At 46.5% G+C, this 18,664-nt stretch overlaps 1 protein-coding gene across 1 annotated transcript; it reads left to right on the plus strand.

The window, feature by feature from the left end:
• Positions 1 to 16,326: 16,326 nt before the first annotated feature.
• On the plus strand, positions 16,327 to 17,160 carry NANOS1 (nanos homolog 1 (Drosophila)). The gene has a single exon (XM_006831399.1). It carries the CDS (start codon positions 16,327 to 16,329, stop codon positions 17,158 to 17,160), a length of 834 nt encoding a protein of 277 aa, XP_006831462.1.
• The last annotated feature ends 1,504 nt before the right edge of the window (positions 17,161 to 18,664 follow it).

The raw sequence follows: 18,664 nt of genomic DNA on the forward strand, positions 1-18,664 counted from the left end.
TAATGGAAATATTGAATATGATTTAAATTTATTACAATACCAATAAATCATCCACTAAAAAACCCTTAGAGCATAAGTCAGCTCTGATACCCATGAGGTTGTCATGAGTCAAAACTGACTTGACAAATCACATCATAGGTGATCATTACGTAACTGCCACATTACATCATGGTGTAACTACTAAACCACATCGTGATATAATTACCAAACCACTAGGAATCAAGCCTAGCCAAGCTGACATATTTTGGGGGGACACAACCCCATCCACGACAGGGGATGAGGACCATAGTCTCAGGGGACATCTATGTCAACTGGATAACACAGTCCACAAAGACAATGTTCTACATCCTAGTTTGGTGAGTAGTGTCTGAGAAGCTTATAAGTAGCCATCTAAGATACAATTATTGGTTCCTTCCTGTCCAGACATAGATGAGTGAAAAAAGTCAGGAACTTAAGGAAGCAATTTAGTTCACAGGACTAATGAACCACGTGAACCACAGCCTCCACTACTCTGAAACCAGAAGAACTAAATGGTGCCCAGCTACACCACTACCAACCACTCGGTTCAGGATCACAGAAGGTCCGGGGCAAAGCGGAAGGAAAATGTAGAACAAAATTCACAATCATAAACAAGACTTATGGTTCTGATCGAGACTGGTAGAACTCCTAGGACAATGGCCTTAGATACCCTTCCAGCCTGGAACTGAATCCCAGGGATCACCTTCCAGATAAACAATATAGACAGGCCTACAAAGTGACCACCACCACCCATAAAGAATGCGCTTCTCACAATCATCAACACAGGAGACCAAAAAGGCAGCATGTGCCCAAAAACAAAGTTCAGAAGGTAGGAAGGGGCAGGAAAGACAGACCAATGCAAACAGAAAATTCAGGGAGAGTACTGTGGCGCTGTGGGTTAATGCACCAGACTGCAAAGCCGTTTGAACTGCAAGGACGGCAGTTCAAGCTCACCAGCTGCTCCTTGGAAACCCTACACAGACAGGGTTGCTATGGGTCGGAACCGACTCAATGGCACTTAACAACAACAACTGTTACATGATAGGGATTGCAATTAATGTCATAAAACAAAATGTGTATAAATTATTGAATGGAAAACTCATTTGCTCTATAAAATTCCACCTATACCACCATAAAAAATAATTTTAAAAAAAGAATAGACATTTTCAGACTTCAATCAGAATTTTTCTCTCTTAGACTTTTTCTCAGAATGTGATGGGAAGAGATGCTCCACTGAAACGAACAAAGAAATAATTCTCTCCAGAAAGGAGCAGAGTCCTTCTGATACCTTGAATCCAGGAAGTAGGGATCCAGAGACAGGCAGAAGAAATAACCAGGTAGATGCTGATGGGAAATCCCAGGATGATTGCTTACAGCAGCTCTAGAGAGTAACCAATTCAGATGAAACCAAGGCTTTACCAGCCTCCCTTGTAACTAGGTTGTAAATATGTTGCCTTAAGTCTACCAATCAGCTGCGTCCATATGAGATTTCATTTCTGGAGAAAATAATGTAAAGAAGGGATGGAAACCAACTCTCTGTAGGAGGCAGAAGTGGAAGCATCTCACCTTCATGGACAAGAATGGACATCTTGGCATCCCTACTAGCCAAACACGTGATCCGAGCACAGTCTTTGGCTGTGCCACCCGCAAGGCTGCCCTGCCACCCTCCTAGAAGGAACTAGCGAGCGTTCGGTAATAAATTCGGTTTCTGGCTGGAGTGGCTTGCAACTAAGCATCGGAACTTGGCTAAATGTTGTTGTTGTGAAGTGCCATCAAGTTAGTTCCAACTCAAAATGACCCAGTACTGAATTTCCAAGGAGTGGCTGGTGAGTTTGAACCACCAACCTGTGGTTCAAACCAACCTGTGGTCCAGTGATTTATCCCACAGTGCCATACCAGCATCTGAACTTGGTTAAATACTTATAGCTTAATTTTTAAGTATATAAAAAGCTAAACAAACAGTTATAATTCTGGGGGGGAAATTACAATATAAAAAAGAAATGTCATCATAGTGCATGGATAAATTGGGAACAATATTTCTTTATCCTTAAGTAATGGAAACATTGAACATGATTTAAACTTGTAACAATATCAATAAATCATCCACTGTAAATCCTGGAGCACAAGTCAGCTCTGACATCCATGACATACATTCTCATGAGCCAGAAATGACTTGACAGTAGTTGCTTTTAATGTCACAATGACACTGCAAGGGAGGAAGCACTGTCGTGTGCCAAGTCGATTCCAACTCATAGCATCCCTACAGAACAGAGCAGGACTGCCCCATACAGTATCCTAGGGCTGTACCCTTACAGGTCCTTTCTCCCATGGTTCCCCATTTTTCAGCTAAGGATATCAAAGCTTAAGTGTTATTACCTCTGTTTGCCCCAAATTGAAGTTTATGCCACAGAGATCACAAGGAGCCCTGGTGATGCAGTTATTAAAATGCTTGCCAACTGGTAGGTCAGTGGTCCCAGAAAGATGTGACAGTCTGTTTCTGTAGAGATTCTCAGCCTCAAAATTCCTACAGGGCAGTTCTATCCTGTCCTATAGAGTAGCTATAAATCAGAATCAACAAGGGCAGGGGGTTTGGGCAGCAAATCTCCAATCTTTAAACAACTGGTTTCATTTTCTTATTCTGTTTTAAAAGAAAGGAAAACAAAATCTACTAGAAGGTAATATCTTTGTAACCTTAGGGTAGGCAAAGATTTTATAAGTATGACACCACACAGTGCTGGCTGCCCAGCTTAAGAACAATGAGTGTTTTTATCAATCTATTCCTGTCTGGATCTTAGTGTTGGTGCTCACAGATCCCTTTGCAAATCTGATCAAAGCAATGAACTCTTTCCCTAGGGTGCACCACACACACACAAGCACAACATTGCCCACAATTAAGGAGCATTCAGACTCCATGGGAAGTGCCCACGGCCTGAGTCACCTTGGAGGCCTTGATACTCTCACGTTCTCTGATTCTAACCACCACCTAGCCACATGACAAAACTTACTGTCTCACCTCAGACCTGTGAGCTCATGAACAGTAATTTTTACCCCAGCCTCCAAATGTCTGTCAAACTGTAAACATGGAGACAAATGTTCCCTCTGGAGTGGTACACAGAGAGATGCAGGCTTGTATCACGTAAGGCCATTACATTTCTATGTTCAGGCATGCAAAGTTAGTCTGTTCCCGATAATCAGGTCTGAGCTGCTGCGCCCCAGGCTCCCCATTCTCCCTCAGGTGACACGGAGCCTCAGGTCCTGCTTCCTGGATTGCGCTCAGTCACCCCGGGCCTCAGCGGTGACAGAAAATAAAGATCAGAGAGTCGTGTGGACCAGGTCATGGGTCCATGGCTCCATGAATTACTGCCCCTCTGGGCTCTGACATCGCAGCTGTGGTAGGGCAGAGGATTATGAGCTGAGCTGCTAACTGCAGGTCAACAGTTCAAACCCACCAGTCACTCTGAGGGAGAAAGATGAGGCTTTCTGATCCCATAAAGACTTACAGCCTGGGAAGCACTATACAGGGTCACTATGAGTTGGAACCAATTCCACAGCACATAACCACCGTCACTGGGCTCTAACAGTGCTTTGTATGAGCTGCCTTTAAAACAGTCTTGTTGGCATTATGCTTAGTTGTATACTTGTCTGCCTCCTCCAGAGAACGAAGTTTAAGATTCAAAGTCATCTCTGCCTTCCAGGCCAGATGCCCGGCAACCATGACTGGGCAGCCCACTGCTTCCTGGTGGTAAGTCTGGGGAAATTGCTTCCCCTCACGTCCAGGGCAATTGGAGCCTTCCAATCCTGTAACCACGGTGATTGGTTCAGGGATAAGCATATGTCGTAAATCAGACCAATGAGGTAAAGTCTTGGAATCTGTGCTGAAGCTGTCTGGAGGGGGAGCTTTCCACTGAGACTCAGAAGAGGATTTTGTGGAAGCCTAGATCTGCAGATGGCCATGTCTGTCACCAGTGAATGGCATGTGCCTGAGAAAGAAGCCAACTCAGAGGACAGTAGACTAAGTGATGGCGAATGAGGCAGCTCTGGATCCAACCACATCTACAACCAGCGCCAACTGCACCTGCCAACTAATCTCTTTTTGTTTGCTCCCATAAAGGTCTTGGAAACACTATACAGGATCGCTGCATTGGAATCATTGCGGCAGCAGTGGGTTTTTTGGTTTAGTTTAATAACTTCTTAACATTCTACCTCTTCTTTCTGCGTTTAAATTTCATCTTAATGAAATGCATCCTTTGATAATTCTTTCAGAAATGGTCTGACTGTGATAGTCTTTTAGTCTGTCTGAATATGTCTTTCTTTTTCTGCTCTCCCTCTCAGCTAGCTGCAGAATTCCTGATTGACAATTATTTATTTAGAATGATAATTTTCTGGAAACGGTAATTTTCTGAAAGCTGGAACTTGTGCAAGGTAGAAACCTGTAAGAGAAGGAAAACTCAGATATGCGTATTTTCTTTTTAGACCATGCTCCTATTGATGCTTAAGATATATTTTTTTAATTCATTTATTTTCTTCTATTCCGTTTTGTTTTGTTGGAATGTACACAAAAACACTCAGGAATATATATAATCATTTAAACAACAACCAAAGGGCACATTCTGCAAGCCTGCCTCCTGGCCACCAGCACACAGCCTTTCTCTTTCCATGAGTCTAGAGGCCTCAGATGCTCCCTCTCTCCATGTCCTCATCTCTGCCTCCATCTCCGGTGTCGCTCAATCCACATATGTTGTTGTTGTTTAGTGCTGTCAAGTCGATTTGGACTCTCATCCAGCCTGTACAGAGTTTCCAAGGAGCAGCTGGTGGGTTTGAACCACCGACCTTGTATTTCGCAATTCAATGCTTATCCGACAGTACCATACCAGGAGTCCAGATATAGAATTATTTAAAGTAAAACAAACCTACAAGGCTGAAAATAGGGAACCAGAGATAGCAATTTATAATGAAGGTATCTATGAGTGGTTACGAATCGGGCTGTGAACCTTAAGGTCAGCGGTTCGAAACTACCAGCCGCTCCGCGGGAGAAAGATGAGGCTTTCTACTCCCGTAAAGATTTACACCCCTTGGAAACCCTGTACTGGGTCACTATGGGTCGGACCCGACTCGATGGCACTTAACAACAACAACAACAATGAAGCAAAAAGAGTAGATACAGAACTTCCAAATGACAAAGAAGCCAAGTGATTTTAAGATGAAACAACTGTTTTAAACAAGAAAAAATGTTAATAAATGACAGGGTAACCTCAGAGAAAATTAATTCACCTTCACATCAAAATAAAAAAGAGGAAAATCAGATTTAGTAACATTAACACAACAGAAACGAAAATGAAAACTCACAAAGAAAATGAACTCAGTGCAGAGAATGACGTGGAACAAAGTAACCAGCAGCACCACAAAAACACACAGCAAACTGACAGCAACTGATCATTATACTGAATATAAGTGGATTAAATGCACAAAAGACAGAGGAGCAGAATGGGTAAGAAAACAGGATTCTTTAAAATGCTGTTTACAAGAGACACATCAAAAAGATAGAGCCAGCCTAAATGCCTGTCAACCGAAGAATGTTTAAACTTTAGTACATACACACAATGGAACACTATACAACTTTGAAGAATAAAGATGAATCTGTAAAACACCTCACAACATGGATGAACCTGGAGAACATTGTAGTTGTTAGATGTCACTGAATTGGTTCTGACTCATAAGGACCTTGTGCACAACAGAACGAAACACTGCCAGGTCCTGTGCCAACCTCACAATCATTGCTACACTTGAATCCATTGCTGCTGCCACGGTGCCAATCCATCTCATTGGGGGTCTCCCTCATTTTTGCTGACCCTCCACTTTTCCAAGCATGCTGTTCTTCTTCAGATATGAATATGTTAATCTCAGTTTGTTGTCTGCTGTTGTTGGTTCTGAGTCCAAAGAACACTCTTTATTATTCTTTATAAAGTTGGTCTGGTCATTACAAATTCCTTTAATTTCTACTTATCTGAAAATGTCCTAGTTTCATCATCATATTTTAAGGGCAGCTTTGCTGTGTATATGGTTCCTGGTTGGCAGTTTTTTTCTGTAGAGTTCTACATATGCCATCCATTGCCTTCTTGCCTGCCTGGTTTCTGCTGAGAAATCAGAACTTTATTTTATTGGTTCTCCTTTAAAGTTACCTTTTCATTTTTCCCAAGCTGCTCTCAGGATTCTTTCTTAGTCTATGGCTTTGGAAAGTTTGATTATGATATGTCAAGATGGTTTTCTTTTGCAATCTATCCAGTTTGGAGTTTATTCAGTTTCTTGTATGCGTAGCTTCTCGTCTTTTAGGGAAGTTTTCTTTCAACAACTCTTGGACAATTTTCTCTGTGCTTTTTATTGTATTTTCCTATTCTGGAATTCTGATCACCCTTAAGTTATTCCTCTTTATATTAACCCAAATAATTCTTAGACTTTCTTTGGATTTTTTCATTCTTTTTTCTGATTGCTCTTCCGGCTTACTAGGTATTGAGGGATTTAGCACCAAACTCACTAATTCAGGCTTCCCATTGATTGGAATCTACTCCTTTCCCCTTTCAATGTTTTATCCATTTGGAAATCTTAGAATTACTCTTCTGGATTTCTAATTGCAGGTTTTGTATCATTTTATAATTTGCCTATATCTTGTCTGTTGCTTCCTGTAATGTTTTCCTGAATTCTTCTAAAGTTCTTTCTGTATTCTCCTTGCTTTCCTCAATCTTTCTGTTAATCCTTTGAAGGTACCTAAATATCATTCATTTGAATTCTTTTTCAGTTAGTTCCATTACCTTTTCTTCACCAGAAACATTTTCTGGCTCTGCATCTTGTTTGTCATTTGTTTGAGCCATTCTCTCTTGATTCTTTGTGTGAGCTAAAATCGTCTGTTGTCTCTGGGGCATTGTGATGTTGTCATATTTGTATTCAATTGATGAATGTGTGTTAATATGTTCTTAGACTCTCACCAACTGTCTCCTGTGGGTGTACTTAGAGAACGGAAGTTCTCCATTCGCCATTCGTGCACCTCAGTTTAGGGTGGGTTTGGCTGGTGTTGGCTTGTCAATTGTTGATCAGGTGGTACCAGGAGGTGGTATTGGCTCTTACCCAGTGGATGGAACTGCACAGGGTATGATTGTGGCTGGGCTGTATGGGCACTCATGCTGTCTCCTGTCAGGTAAAAAAGAGGAGAAAACCTCTCTGCCACATACACAAGAAAACAAAGCAAAATAAACAAACAATGAACCAAAAATGAAAAGAGAAACAGAATAAAAGAAGGGAAAACAAAAACTCAGTCGACAAGTGAAAGAGTCAAGCACAGAATAAAATTATAAGAACAGAGGATCTGGGAGTTCAGTCTATGATCAAAACAATTACAATGTGATAAAAGGTAAACACAGAAGAACAGAGATCCAGGTGGTGGGAAGGTCAGGTAGATTACTGGATAAAATAGACTATCTTAAATGGAGGGAAGAACTAATGGAATATAAGGTAACCTCAATGGGGTTGGGGTGGGGGGGTATTTTGGGTGTTGGGGAGGGCAATACAAGAAGGGGGGGGAGGTAGAAGAACAAGATAGATAAGGGAACACTGAGACAGGTTTGCAAAGGCCTAGTGGGACAGAGATAAATAGTGATGCATACTCAACCTTGGAACAACAAGGCTCTGGGATACAGAGATCTAGGTATAGCTTGAAGAGGGTAAATAATACTAAAATCCTTGACTGCCTTATAAATATTAGTTTCCCTTACCTACTATTGTAAAATAGACACTTGAGTGGTATAGAAAGGAATGTTGGGAAACATGATTAGAGAAAACTTGTAAGCCCGTCTTCAGCCTATAACTGATTGGAATACCGCAAAGGGGTTCTACAACTTGCCCAGTGAAATAGGCCTTGTACAAAGTCTTCACAGAGTATAGGACCTTAGGTGGAATCCTGAGTCCCATCCACAACATTGTGAGATGAAACATTCCCACTAGAAAGGACAAGCAGACTAGAAGAGCTACAGTGACAGAAGACACATCTTCATGATGAACCTGACCTATACTTAGAGTAGTAGTTACTCTAAATACCAACAGAGAGGGAAAGAGTCTTCAAATCAAGTATCAATGCTATCCACTCTGTGCACAGGGTAGATAGGGATGGGAAACTTAGTCACTGGCTACCTAAAATGAGGGGGCAATAAAGGCACGAAGTGACTGGCTTACAAGGTTTCAAGAGGGAGCTTAGTTTAAGAGGGTGGGGAGAAAGAAAGAGTCCCCACTGAATAGTTATCACCTTGTCTAGATGGGTCTGGTGAAAGGAGATGGGGATAAGATTAGTAAGATTCAGTAGTGAATAACTGTTATCATGACTAATCGCGACTGTCACAATTGTAAAGGTAGAAGTTATGTAACAAAAAAAAGGGGAGTGATTAATCTTACAGTCCAGAAACAGAGGACCCTAGGACCATCAAGAGAGGAACACACAAATAGAATGTGGGACCTTATCCAGAGAAGCAGCAGCACCAGAGATGGAGGTAGAGATGGGGACATGGAAGACTCTAGATTCATCAACTAAGAAGAGAAGGACTTAGAACTGGTGGCCAGGAGCAGACTTGCAGAATGTGCCCTTTGGAGATGTAATTTATTATATATGTCTGAGTGGGTTTTTTTTGTTTGTGTGTTTTAAAAACAAAAACAAAAACTAAAGTGGATAAAGAGAAATACTTTTAACTGATGGTATAGGGAGGGGATTATAATCAATGTATTGAAACAAGTTATATGAATTGTTGAATGTGAAACTGATGATGTGCCCTGTGGATTTCACTCAATCCACAATAAAAACCTTAAATTTAAAAAAAAAGAATAAAAATAAAATGGAGATAAAAAGTATAAAATTCAAGGGACTGGAAAGAGAAGGATAAAAATAAACAAAAACAATGAAACAACAAAAGAAAGGGAAAATAAGAAACAAAGCAGTTGTGGAATCGAGAGGAGAAAACTCTGGGGGGGCTCCTGCCAGCCCAGGTGCTCATGAGGTGGGTGTGAGAGGAAATTGACCATGGAGTTCCTGGTCCTAGATGAAGGAAGCTCCTATATGCTCAGGGCATTCAATCTGGAAGTTTGTGGAGGCCCTTGATAGAACTGGTTTTAGTGTCTGTTAGGGGCACTGAGCAGCTGGGGGCACGCTGGCTGGCCATGAGGGTTTACACTAGACCAATGTTGGTCTGGTAGCCCTTCAGATTCTGCAGTTTCAGAGCTGAGTCATCTTAATCCGGCCAGGCACCAAAGTGGCACAGCCAGTCCTTGCCCTACACTGGCATGGCTCCCAACCACTTGGCCCGGAACTCTGGAGAGCATGGTCTACGCTGGGGGTGGGTGAGGGTAGGTGTTGGCCTGAGGAAACCAGAGGAGCCTGAGGTAAAAGAAGGAATTGACCCATTCTGTCACCTGTGAGAATCTACTCCACCAGGCCACCCTTTATGGCCAAAGCTGCTTGATGGCCACAACACGTCTGGTAGGCTGTTCACCAGTCAGCCTCCCCTTCTCACCATCCCTGCTCAACTTTTCCTCCCAGCAAGCACTCAATCCACTTCTCTAAGCTTCCCTCTGAAGTTCAGGGTTCCAGGATTTTCATCTGTTCCATTAAGTTTCTTGTAACTTTGTTGTAGAGGCTCCATGCAGTGCATTTGCCTAGTCTGCCATCTTGCCAGAAGTCAATCCCCAAATATTCATACACACTCTATTGCATTTGTTACAGCTGCTGAAGTGATACTGCCACATGGTTACTCACAATCCTCCACAGCTTATCTTAGAGTCACCTTTGTGTTAGACAGTCCTAGGGGCATTGACAAATGCACAATGTCCTATGTCCGATGTTACATACAGAATCGTTTCATTGCTCTAACATCCCCTGTGGTCCATCTAGCGATCTGTCTTCCCTTCACCTCCACCACCCCACACACACATACACTGAATCCCTGTAAACCACTAACCTTCTGTCTAGATAGTTTTGCCTTTTCCAAAATGTCATAGAGTTGGAATCACACAGTAGGCATCTTTTTCAGGATTACTTCTTTCACTTAGCAACATGCTCTAAACACTCTCCCCCTTATATATATGACACATGTTTCAATGAGAAGGAATTTAGCTACAAACAAAAAACACCTGACTCACAGTGGCTGGAACAATAAAGACGTTCAATTGGCTTGTGCAAAATAAGTCACCAAGTCATCAACAATAATGTCACCAAATGATGGCTGGATGACATGTTGTTGTTGTTAGGGGCCATCATAGCAACCCTTTATAGGGTTTCCAAGGAGCTGCTGATGGGGTTAGAACCACTGACCCCTTGGGTTAGCAGTCCAGTGCTTATCCTACAGCACCACGTAAGGACTCAACATGATGAACATATTTAATATCACTGAAGTATATGTGTGAAGTGTTAAAAATGGCAAATATTTTGTTACTTATATATATAATTACTGAAGGAGTCCTGATGTGGTGCTATAGGATAAAGCGCTTGACCACAAGCTTGAACTGCAAGGTTGGTGGTTCAAACTCACTAGCTGCTCCTCAGGAACTCTATACAGGGTCGCTGTGAGTCAGAATCGACTCCATGGCACTTAACAATGACAATATTTACCAGTGTCCTGGTGTGGTGCTGGTGGATAAGCCCTGGACTGCTAACCACAAGTTAACTGCAAGGTTGGCAGTTCAAACCCACTGACGTACCTCAGAAATCCTATACAGGGTCACTAAAGGTCAGAACTGCCTTGATGGTACTTAACAACAACATATATTTACCAATTATTTTTTTTCTAAAACGGTCACCAAAACTTTTTTTCTATGAACTTTTCTACTTAGCCAGCTTTCCAGCTTCTTGTCCTTCAGACTTGTCACCCTAGCGCTGCCACCTTTTGTATACTGCTCATGGCCAGAAGGAGGTAAATGCACCCTGGTCCTCCTCTTTAAAAGTAAGTAATAAGGGAGCAAACACTTTCCCAGTATCCTCCTTACAGACATCTCCTTATATTCCATTTGCCAGACGGTTTGCCAACCCTCAAATAACTCAATCATGACCAGGGAAGGTGGGGTCCTCCTGCTTGACTTAGACCTGTCATCATTGTTCCCCTGGACTGAAGGAAGGACTTATCTATAACACCTTTAAGCAAGCAAGAAGGGAAGGGCAAATTCCAGGTAGTCACCAAACACTTGACATGATGAACCCTCTTCTCTCATCAGAGGAAGGGGCAGGGCCCAGGGCACACGTAACTTTGCAGAACAACCATGACGCAAACCCAGGTCAGTGGTCCCTCAAACTCCCTCCAAGTCACTACCAGCAGGAACCCCAGTTCTGGGACTGAGTTCAGCATGCCAAGGACAAAGTCAACCCTGTCACAGAAGAGAGTTCCCTGCCTAGTCAAACCCTCCACCCACCTCCAGGCCCCGGGGTTGAAGGAGATAGCACTTCCTGGTCCTGGGGAAGCTTGGCAGGTGGGTCAGCGGGAACCCAGACGTAACAAACAGTATCGCTGTGACCAAGTCCACATTCCCCGGGACTGACTCATGCTTCTGGAGTGCTCAATATGCCTTAGGTCTGCACATTCCCCGCACAGCTCCTTTCTGCTGCCAGCAGAGGAAACAGACCAGGCAGGGTCTGGGACCAAGCCGAGAGGTGGGAACTCGGAGTCCTAGAAACCCCCCGCCATCCACCCAGCCTGCTGACCCTTGGCCTGTGCCATCCAGGCCCCAATGCTGAGGAAATGATGGAGCCATACCTTCTTACTGGGCACCGAGCTCCAGTATACTCTCTCCTGGACTGTAGCGTCTGCAGAAACATTTACACTCCAGCTATTTCTGGCTGCTGTGTTCCAGACTCCTGGCAAGAGAATAGAAGGCAGTCAGACTTCATCCGAGGTGCAAAGAACATCTCCGAAACCAATCCCACCACCTCAAAGAGAGCTGTGGAGCACTGGCGGAAGAGCCTGTGCAGAGACACAGGCTTAATTTTATGTCGCCCAGAGCTGGACCAAGCAGCTCCTGAGACCTTTCAGTCATCACTGATGGCAAAGGTTCTCACTGTGCTGAATCCCAGGCTTCCTTCAACTTGACCTCCACTCCCTGACAGTCTGCCCGGGGCAAACATCTTCTGAGGCATTCAGCGGGCCTGGTGAGCTGTTTGAGGAAAACACACACACACTGGCCCCCCAGAGCTTCCTTCCTTTTCCCTCTAGAACAGCTTCATACCACCATTACTGCCCATACCCAGGCTGCAGCTGCAAGTCAAGGCATTTTATTCTCATTCTCCTGGCATTTAAAACCCCTGCAGGGAGAGGGGGTGCAAAAAGTTCGCACTCAACTGTTGTTGTTGTTAAGTGCTGTCGAGTCGGTTCCAACCCATAGTGACTCTGTATAGGGTTTCTGAGGAGTAACTGGTGAGCCTGAAGTGCCAACCTTGCAGTTCAAATGGCTTTGCAGTTTGGCACATTAGGCCACAGCGCCACACCAGGACTAAGCTAAATATTGGTGGTTCCAACCCAGAAGCACCACAGAAGCAAGGCCTGGCAATATGCTTCTGTAAAGATTAAACTAAAAACCCACTGCTGCCAAGTCAGTTCCAACTCAACAGCGACCCTTTAGGACAGAGCAGAACAGAACTGCCCCATAAGGTTTGCAAGGCTTTCATCTGTATGGAAGCAGACTGCTACATTTTCAATTCGAGGAGTGGGTTCGAATCACCAACCTTTCGGGTAGCAGACAAGTGCTTAACAGTTGCACCACCAGGGCTCCGTCTATAAAGACCTGTTGATGTGAAGGGGCATCGTTGTCAGTTCTGACTCATAGTGTCCCTGTACATATAGGGTTTCCAAGGAGCAGCTAATGGATTTGAACCACCAACCTTATGGTTAGATGTCTAGTGCTGATCCTACAGCGCCACACCAGGACTCCTTCTGTAAAGGTTGCCGTGAGGAACACTTTGTGGAGCGGTTCTACTCGGCTACATGTGAGGTCACCATGAGTAGAAATCCAGTCAGAATCCAGTCGCCGGCACCCAGTCAACAACACATACACACCAAGATGTCGAGTAAATTATTTCAAATACTACACCGCACTTCAAACTTTTTACCCTCACCTGTCCACTAATGTTTATGGCAGCGCTATCCACAATAGCCTAAAAGTGAAATGACTGAAGTGTCCACCCACAGATGCATGGCTTAACAAAGGTGGTACATACGTGCAATGGAACATTGTGCAGACACACGAGAAATGCAGTCCTGGTGCATGCCACAACATGAGCACACTGTTAAAACATGATGCTGATGTGATCAATCAGTCAGTCACAAAAGGACAAACAGGGTATGGTCTCACTTATATGAAATAAGCAAATAGACAGAAGCCAAAGATCATGGCTACCAGGAGTAATAGGGCGGGAAAAAGAGTTTTTGTTTAAGAGGGGTATTGAGTTTATGGTAAGGATCCCTGGTGGTCCAGCACTTAAGCCCTTGGCTGTTAACTGAAAGACCAGCAGTATGAATCTAGCAGCTGCCCCCATAAAGGGTTGTTGTTGTTGTTAAGTGCTGTTGAGTCAGTTCCAACTCGCAGCGACTCTGTATAGGATTCCGGAGGAGTGGCTGGCGAGTTTGAACCGTGCCACGCCAGGACTCCATAGCTTTGGAACCCCTATGGACAGTTCTACTCTGCCCTACAAGGCATATTCTTGTTTCTAAGAGTCCGAGTCGACTCAGTGACAATGAACTGGGAATTCATGTTAACGACGGTGGCATGTTTTGGAAAAGGTTAGTGGTGACTGACCTGAAAAATCTTACTCAATGTCAAAGCACTGTAAATGCGGGAGTTGTTGAGTTGGAAGATGTTTCAGTGTATGTATCTTTACCACAATATACACATTTTTTAATTTTCCTAAAAATTTTACTGGTGGAATAGAAGGCCTGGACTTCTGCACCCCCTTCTTGGTCTGCCCCAGGATCAGAGACAGCAGCTGACAGAACTCAACTTCCTTTGTAGGAGTTTTTCTCAGAGCAGGAGCACCCACCTTGTTCAGCGTACCTTGAAAGTATGCTGGCTCCAGAGCTGTGTGAACAGAGCAGAATTTTCCATTTACACAATAATCATCCTCAGACCACTCTGGGGGCTGGTGTTCCATATTAAGAGCTCCAAGTTCCATGTCAGCAAACCTGCAGAAACCCAGACATTCAGGCACTTGTGTTTATCTTTGGTGGGAGAGAGGGAGGAAATAAAGGAATGGCTTTTCAACAGAAGTGCCAACACAAACTTGACAAAGGAATGGTGTTGGCAAGTGCAGACTATCAGTGCCTGGTTTCAGGACTTAAGTCAACAATTAGGGGATGGGAAGTGAGAAGAGACTGGAACACATGCCTTCGCCTCCTAACACAAACAGGTGACCAGGGTTGGCATCACTTAGCTGCTCTAACCTTTTCCTGGACTGCATGTGTTGCCCCTGGGAGGGTCCCTGAACCCTGAACCAAGGGCTCTTTGCCCCATCTCATCCCACACCCTCTTCTAGCTTCCCTGTCTTCACCATGTGATCCTTGTTAAATTAGGCACAGATTCATAGCCTGAAACACCTTCTGGGTCCATGGTGTAGTGGGAAGGCCACCAAACCAGAAGGGATGAAGTCTGTCACCTAATCCCTGTGTGACCTTAAAAACGTCACTTTTCCTGGTTTCATTTTCCTCATGGGTAAGAAAGACAGGACTGAATGCTCCCAAGATTCTTTCCACTGCTGACATAGTTTTGCCACTCACCCATTCATCCATCCACTATTTACTAAAGTCCACTCTTGGCCAAGCCCTGCCCAGGTCCTGGGCATCCCCTGCTGGGTATAATGAGACCCTGATCCAGACCCAAGTGTGATCTAAAGTCAAATAAGGACCGCCACAGCTGTCCAGCTGTCCAGCTGGAGAAGGAAAGTCCTGCCCCAGCCTGGAGCCCATCTTGCAGCCACATCCCCAGCCCCAGCTACGGACCCCTAGAAAGCCCTTCCCAGATCTACAAGTTTTCTCACTTCCGATGAGAAAAAAAAAACGCTGCTGCCTCCTCGCCCTGATTAGACATGGTCACCTCACCCTTCCAGTCAAACCCCTTCTTCTGGCCTTGATTTTCCAGTAGCATAGTGGTTATGAATTGGGCTGCGAACCACAAGGTCAGCAGTTCGGAACTACCACCCACTCCACGGGAGAAAGATGAGGCTTTCTGCTCCTGTAAAGATTTACAACCTCGGAAACCCTGTACAGAGTCGCTATGGGTCGGAACCGACTGGAAGGCACTCAACAACAAATATATATATTCCTTTTAATGTATTAAATGATGACGCTAAGTGTAGTTGGTTGATTGTTTTCATGACTGCACAAACACCCCAGATTTCCATGCGGGCCCCATGAGTGTGGTAACACACACACACACACAATCGCTGGTCAAGGCATTCAGGTTGCTGGGTTTCCGACCCAGCCCCCATAGGTACCCAGATCACACACCGGAGCCCACCTAGAGCCCACCTAGCCTCCTTGTGCATACCTTTTAGAAGGCTATTGCGAATTGTGGGAAGTCCCGAGTCCCCCTCACGTACTACGGCAGGAATCATTCCCTTGGAACCTTACTGAGCTGCGAGGCTCTCAGCCCTGACAGAAGCACTCCAAAATGCGGGCACACGGAAGTTCTGAAGTGAGAGCTGAGTCTCCACAGCTTTTCTTACTGCTGAGATGGGAGGGGTCTGTTCATAAGGCTGGCCCAGGACCCTTACAAGCTAGGAGATGGTGCAGGAGTCCTGGGCCATCCCCTGTCGTCATCCCTACCCAGTCCTTGGTTGAGTCTCACTGCAGGCCAGATCAACTGTTCCAAACCCAGGGCCCAGCGTTTAGGGTTTGGCGTCCTGCCGACCACCCGCCCCACCTTCCTAGCTGCACAGGCAGACACGCCCCCTCCCGGGTTTCACCAATCAGCGTCCGGAGCGGCGCCCGTGGCACCGGGACTGTGGTCAGTAGCCAATTAACGTCGGGGCCCGAGGCGGCGCCGCACCCGCCCCCTCCTGGATTGAGAGCTGCCGGGCGGCTGGCGGAGCTGGCGCAGCGCGGGCGCCAAAGCGGAGCGCGCACTGCCGGCCACCCCGCGCACCCGCTGCGCTCCGCCTCCGTCCCGGCGCAGGCGAGGTGGCCGGGGCGGGGAGCGCGGGGGCACGGCCGATAAAGGGCTCCGGCGGCCCCCGCGCTGGTAGGCAGACGCGCGTCCTGCGTCCGGGCGCCGGCGGCGGGAAGGTGCGGCCCGCCGCCGCCCATGGAGGCTTTCCCCTGGGCGCCCCGTTCGCCCCGCCGCAGCCGCGTCCCCCCACCCTCGGCGCTCGTGCCCAACGCCCACCACGTGAGCGCCCCGGGCCCGGTGCACCCGCAACCCTTCAGCTCGTGGAACGACTACCTGGGGCTGGCCACGCTCATCACCAAGGCGGTGGACGGCGACCGGAGCGGCGACAGCGGCGGCTCCCCGCCTTCCTGTTCGCCGCACGCGGGGGCCGGGCCGGCCGCCGGGGCGTTGGGGTCAGCTCTGGAGCCAGACGACGAGGACGACGAAGACGACGACAGCGACGGGCCGGGACTCAGGCCCCACTACCTGAGCGGCGCGCTGGAGCTACGCGCGTTGGAGCTGTGCGCTGGTCGCGCCGAGGCCGGGCTGCTCGAGGAGCGCTTCGCCGGGCTGAGCCCATTTGCGGGCCGCGCTGCCGCCGTGCTGCTGGGCTGCGCGCCTGCCACCGCCCTGGCCACCGCCGAGGCGGCGCAGCGCGAGGCACGGGCCTCGACATGGGCGGCCGAGCCCCGGCTGCACGCCGCCTCCGGGCCGGCGGCGCGGCTGCTCAAGCCTGAGCTGCAGGTGTGCGTCTTCTGCCGGAACAACAAGGAAGCCGTGGCGCTCTACACCACTCATATCCTCAAGGGCCCGGACGGACGAGTGCTGTGCCCGGTGCTGCGCCGCTACACGTGTCCCCTGTGCGGCGCCAGCGGCGACAACGCTCATACCATCAAGTACTGCCCGCTCTCCAAAGTGCCGCCGCCGCCCGCCGCGCGCCCGCAACCCCGCGGCGCCCGGGACGGCCTTCCGGGCAAGAAGCTACGCTGAGAGCCGCCGGGCCAGGGGCTTGGGTTTGGTCCGCACGCAGCGCCCTCGCCCGCGGGATGCGAGTCGGCTCCACTACGTGGTCTGGGTGGATTTTGAAGAAGCCGGCGTGTGGAAGACTCCGCTGCCGGCAAGCGATGGAGACTAGAGGCTTTAATCTTGATTTGTCTCTTGAACAGTTGCTTATTTGTGCCCACCCAGAAGGGCAGAGGCTGGGCGGGATTCCACTCACTGAAGAGGGGCAACTGCGAGGCGCTGTTGATTTACTGTGTACACCGGTCTATTTTAGATGCGCATCGTAGTGAAATAGTCTCGATCTCATCTTAGATATTTCACTTTACAGATGGAGGCACTTTACTGGGTCTAGAATATTTTTTTAAAAGCCTCTGGACTGACTTTAAATCTGGCGATTTTATGTAATGTCGGCAAAATGACTTTCATTGTTTGAAGCAACGTTTCTCAGTTGTCCTTAATCAGTTATCCTAAATCCAGGTGGCGCACACCCCTGGGTCACGTCACCGTTATGTATTTGGGTGTGTAGTCCATTCCTGTGGCTGGTTTCCATTCTAGCTGAAGGTGGATGTAAAAGGCAGTCTGTAGCGGGTAGATTACAGCTCCTATCTTTTTCTGTACCAGATCTTTTATTACTAAAGTAGCAACCAGCCTTCTCCAGCTTTCAAAATTGTACCAAGTTATAATAATATTGTGTATACACTTGGAAATGGTGCTGTTTAAATTTTTTTGTGTATTTATATAGTAACAGTATATGAATTCATTAATCTTACCTAAAATTCTTTATGTGGCCTTTTTCTCTTACCAGCCCTCTGCCTGCCCGCCCCCGCCTTTAAAAAAAAAAAAAAAACATTTGTCTGAATTCACCTAAAATTGCACAGCTGCAGCACTTGAGTGGTGAAAGAAAAGTTCCATTACAGCTGAGGCCTCTCAAAATAAATGGAAGGAAATCCCTGGAGCTCCGAGAAGTCACTCTGAATACTCTGCTCAAAGGTTTCACTTTAGGCTTTTTTGCTTTAAGCACCAGCAGTTCTCAGGCCACAATAAGCACTAATTAAAGGAACAAATTGTGAAAGCTAGAGATACACACAACCTCCCTCGTGTTCCCATTCTATATTGGAAAAACCCGAGGGTAGTCTTGTTTCTGAAGCTCCACCACTTATCCAATAGTGAGATTCAACTTGATCCTTAGGCAGAGGCTGCACACCTTGGCATCCAATCCTGTGTGAACCCACAATGAAGACTCTGTCACATGGAGCCGTGTTTGCACTAACTCCACGTGGCTGTGACACTGTGGGATAATGCACTGGACCGAAAGGTCGGTGGTTGAAACTCACCAGCCACCCCTTGGAAATTCTATACAGGGTGAGTCAGAAGCCAACTCAACATCATTTAAGACAGTTCTGGTGTGGCACTGTAAGATAAACATTGGACTGCCAACCACAAGGTCAGCAATCAAACCCACCAGCTCCTCTTTGGTTACCCTATACAGGGC

This window comes from Chrysochloris asiatica, unplaced genomic scaffold, assembly GCF_000296735.1.
Source record: "Chrysochloris asiatica unplaced genomic scaffold, ChrAsi1.0 scaffold00003, whole genome shotgun sequence".
Lineage (NCBI taxonomy): Eukaryota > Metazoa > Chordata > Mammalia > Afrosoricida > Chrysochloridae > Chrysochloris > Chrysochloris asiatica.

Coding starts and splice junctions, on each gene's coding strand:
- NANOS1 (XM_006831399.1), top strand. CDS start 16,327: ATGGAGGCTTTCCCCTGGGCGCCCCGTTCGCCCCGCCGCAGCCGCGTC.